Source organism: Lolium rigidum, chromosome 1 (assembly GCF_022539505.1).
Source record: "Lolium rigidum isolate FL_2022 chromosome 1, APGP_CSIRO_Lrig_0.1, whole genome shotgun sequence".
Taxonomy (NCBI): Eukaryota; Viridiplantae; Streptophyta; class Magnoliopsida; order Poales; family Poaceae; genus Lolium; species Lolium rigidum.
The window spans coordinates 199,877,672-199,882,126 of NC_061508.1; the positions used below are offsets into that span (position 1 = coordinate 199,877,672).

Below are 4,455 nucleotides of genomic sequence, written 5' to 3' on the forward strand. Positions count from 1 at the left end.
CATTGTTATGGTGTGTTTATCGCGGCTATCCTTAGGTGGTGATGCATCTGTCCTGGGTAGTCTAGTATGAGATCATAGAACTTCTACTACGCTGTTAATTTTCATTAGGAGCGCTCCCTGTTCTCCAAAAATAAATCTTACATGTCAACTTTGGCGTTTATGTTTATTGTTCCATGCAACAAAAGAATATTGTCAGTGCACACTTGGCCCAATGTGCACAGAATATGCAGGCAAATCATTGAATTCAGTGTGTATTTTCGATTTAGAAAATGCACCGATCGTTATCTGGTTTAGATTTACCTTACAGTCGAACTGCTTTGGTTTAGCTTTAATTATGGCTCCTCCGCAATAAAACTATTTCCATCGAAGTGGCCTTGCAAATATACATTTTTCCATCCACAGAAACCTTTGCTATAATTCTAACTCATTTGCATTTTAACATCTTTAGTTTAGTGTAACTTAGTATTTCAGACCATGGGCTGCTCAGTGGGATTCAGAACTCTTGTTTGCCAAGCAGGAACATCATCATCATTCAATGAACATTCCACAAAATGGTACAGGAAAACACATCACCAACTGAATATACTACCAAGCAGCAGCAGACTCCATGATTCATGCGACAATATATTGAGCAACCAAAACACAGTGCAAATGAGTACCTATCCGCATTATCCATGAGAACATGACTGACAGAGGCTAAGACACAGATAGCAAATTAAGCAGAAGTACCAAGGCAGACATTATGCCTTTAGACAGTCAAAACAGAAGATACCACAGCCGTTTAACTGAACAAGGGCCACTAAAACAAGATGCATAATCTAGCTCGAGTAGCTGAACCCTGAGATCTTATAGATCCTGATGGTTCCATCAGTGTAACCAGCATAGAGAGTGCTGCCATCCGCGCTCCAGCTCAAACAAGTGCAGTAGAGCAGCTGTGCAACAGTATTGAAAAAATTGTAAGAAGAAATTCTAATACAATAGGATTTGAATTAACTTAGCATTAGGATCTAAGCCTAAGAAAATAAGCAACTAGATCAGTTTAGAGGTGACGGTTTTGATAATTATACATAGGCATGCATTGGAGAAAATAAGTAAAAGATGTTGACCATTCAAAAAAGATCACTGCTAACTACATTACACCCTACATAGCAAAGATGAACATAGTATTTCACATCATTGTATTTAGCAAAACCAAAATAAATTTAACAGAGAATTACACTGTTGGCAAGCTGAGAGAAAATTCTATGACAAAAAAGCTACTGGAACACGCATCTAATGCGTTACAGGATTGCCACATTCTAACCTCAGTATATACAATAAAGCTAAAAACAATGCTTTAACAAGCAATCAAGCAAGATTACAGTCCAATAACATTATTATGCATCAGGTCCTTTTCATATCTACCGACTATAGATCAAATGGGCACTTTTGTTGACATTTCGTTTATATGATACGATGCAACAAACTAAGACCATTATTAGGGTTAACGTTGAGAATCTAAGCTTGAACCTGAGGTTTGGGGGGTTTTGGCATGAAACTAGTACAGAACAAAATACTAAATAAATTTGACAACTACAGCAGCTACAACGAAATGAAACAGATCTATGTTGCCACAACAGTAATAAGCATATCATAATCAAACAGTAAATCTACACAATCAACAATAGGAAACAATAGCAACGATATGGAACTATTTAATGATGGCAGGCATGGGAAACAAACCTGTTTAGTGGAGACTGTGATCTCGGGCCTAAGGTCCTGCACGATGTGCTTTGACTCAAGATCCCAGATCTTGATGGAATCATGTGTCGCCGCGCAGAGCCAGTAGCGGTTGGGCGAGAAGCAGAGCGAGTTGATAATGGAGCCCGCGTCCAGCGAGTAGAGCTTCTTGCCCTCACCCAAATCCCACAGCAAGGTGACTCCATCCTTACCACCAGAGGCGCAGAGCGAACCGTCTGGGCTCACTGCGACGGCACTGACGTACCCACCATGGCCATCGAGGGTGTTGCGGAGCTTGCAGTTGGTGAGGTTCCACACCTTGACGGAGCGGTCCCACGAGCCCGAGACGATGGTTGGGGCGAAGTTGTTGGGGGAGAAACGGACGCAGGAGACCCAGCCGTTGTGGCCCTCGCCGCCTCCGAGCTCGCCGCCGATGGTGTACTTGCACTCACCGAGGGTGTTCCAGAGCTTGATGGTCTTGTCGCGGGACGCGGAGACGATCTGGCGGTTGTCGATGGAGAAGGCGACGGAGAGGACGTCCTTGTCGTGGCCGACGAAGCGGCGGGTGGTGGCGCCGGTGGAGAGGTCCCAGAGGCGGAGCTCGCCGTCCCAGGATCCGGAGAGCGCGAACTGGCCGTCCGAGCTGAGGACGACGTCCTGGACGAAGTGGCCGTGGCCGGTGAGGCGGCGGAAGGGGACGCCGTACTCGGAGCTCGAGTCCTGGGTGGCCTGGATGGGGTTGGTGAGGTCCCAGACCAGGAGGGACTTGTCGCGGGAGGAGGAGACGATGAAGGGCGAGTTGTCGATGGGCGTGGCGATGGCCGTCACCTGGTCGTTGTGGCCGCGCATCACGCCGGCGTACACGAGGGACTCCTGCGAGCCGGCCATGGTGGTGGGCGGAGGGAGGAGGGCTAGGGTTTGGTGGTGTGGAGAATGCGGCGGCGCGGGCTGGGGGTGTGAAGGAAAGCGGGAGAAGAGGGAGGAGGAGGCCTTTATAGTGGGGGCGGCGTAAGACGCTAGGGTTTCGGGGATGCAGGGCTTTGTGTTCAGTTCAGCGGAAATCGTGACCGTCCGATGTATCTAAAGGGCTCTCTGGGCCGTCATATATGATCGCCTTCAACATAAGAGGCCCGTGGAAAATGCATCATCTGTCGATTGGTAAACCAGGTCCATGAGCATGGGCCTCTATTGCTGAAAACTGCTATGAAAGCAGAAAAACAAATGCTTGGTCATCTAGAGGGGCAAAAATTCTTTGCTTCTATTTTTGCTTCTTTAAAAGATTTGCTATTAGTCTCTCAAAAAAAAAGATTTGCTATTATTGTGACCATGATTAGAAAATCCGATTATTAGAGATTCAAGTTAAGAATTACATCATGTTATGTTATAGGCTGGTCGCAAAAGGTACAACATTTTTTTACTAGGAACTACATTTTCCAAGATGGATGAGATAGTTTTTTTTTCTTGAACAAGGAAGAGCCTCAAGGACTTGGAACTCCACTAAATAAGGCGGCGGAGCTACAAATTATCGATATGGAACAAATGAAATATAAATTTACAACTAAGTCCTCGTATTTAACAAAAAGGACTTGAACCAAAGATACAAATTACAACCAGGTCTTTCTCCAACGTCGATGCACAGAGGCTTCAGCCCAGGGTCACCCGCTCTGTTGCAGGGAACATCGCCTCTTGGGATAGAATGAATGGATGATGCAATGGTAGAGCCTAAAAGCCTCACATGTGGCTGATGTCTACGTTCCCCCTCCTTTCCTGTAGACAGTGTTGGGCCTCCAAGAGTAGAGGTTTGTAGAACAATGAGCAAGTTTCCCTTAAGTGGATACCCAAGGTTTATCGAACTCGGGGAGGAAGAGGTCAAAGATATCCCTCTCATGCAACCCCGCAACCACAAAGCAAGAAGTCTCTTGTGTCCCCAACACACCTAATAGGTGCACTAGTTCGGCGAAGAGATAGTGAAATACAGGTGGTATGAATAAGTATGAGCAAGAGCAACGGTGCCGTAAAAGTGCTTGGCGTGTAGTTGATGGTGGTGGTATTGCGAGCAGAGTAACGCAAGAAAACAAGAAACAAGCAAAGAGTAACGCAGACAGTAGTAACTCAAGCAGCATTTAGGAACAAGGCCTAGGGAATAGACTTTCACTAGTGGACACTCTCAACATCGATCACATAACGTAACAGTATAAATGCATACTCTACACTTTTGTTGGATGATGAACATATTGCGTAGGATTACACGAACCCTCAATGCCGGAGTTAACAAGCTCCACAATAATGCTCATGTTTAAGTAACCTTTAGTGTAAGATAGATCAATAGACTAAACCAAGTACTAGCATAGCATGCACACTCGTCACCTTCATGCATATGTAGGAGGAATAGATCACATCAATATATCATAGCAATAGTTAACTCCATAATCTACAAGAGATCATGATCATAGCATAAACCAAGTACTAACACGGTGCACCCACTGTCGCCTTTACACACGTGCGGAGGAATAGAACTACTTTAATAGCATCACTAGAGTAGCACATAGATAGTAGTGATACAAACTCATATGAATCTCAATGAGATCATTGTATTGAAGTACATGGAAGAGAGATGAACCACATAGCTACCGGTACATGCCCCGAGCCTCGATGGAGAACTACTCCCTCCTCATGGGAGCAAGCAGCGGTGATGAAGATGGCGGTGGAGATGGCAGCGGTGTTGATGGAGATGGC

The 4,455-nt window shown here is 45.4% G+C and overlaps 1 protein-coding gene across 1 annotated transcript; it reads right to left on the reverse strand.

Annotated features, from left to right (window-relative positions):
* Positions 1 to 606: 606 nt before the first annotated feature.
* On the reverse strand, positions 607 to 2,610 carry LOC124687782 (guanine nucleotide-binding protein subunit beta-like protein A). The gene is made up of 2 exons (XM_047221532.1): positions 1,723 to 2,610; positions 607 to 932 (listed from the first exon to the last, which is right to left on the reverse strand). Exons 1-2 carry the CDS (start codon positions 2,605 to 2,607, stop codon positions 819 to 821), a joined length of 999 nt encoding a protein of 332 aa, XP_047077488.1. The 5' UTR covers positions 2,608 to 2,610; the 3' UTR covers positions 607 to 818.
* Between the last annotated feature and the right edge of the window lie 1,845 nt (positions 2,611 to 4,455).

Excerpts from the sequence above, each read along its gene's own strand:
- LOC124687782 (XM_047221532.1), bottom strand. The coding sequence starts at position 2,607 with ATGGCCGGCTCGCAGGAGTCCCTCGTGTACGCCGGCGTGATGCGCGGC. Across the intron at positions 933-1,722 it reads TCACAGTCTCCACTAAACAG|CTGCTCTACTGCACTTGTTT; the intron begins GTTTGTTTCCCA and ends ACTGTTGCACAG.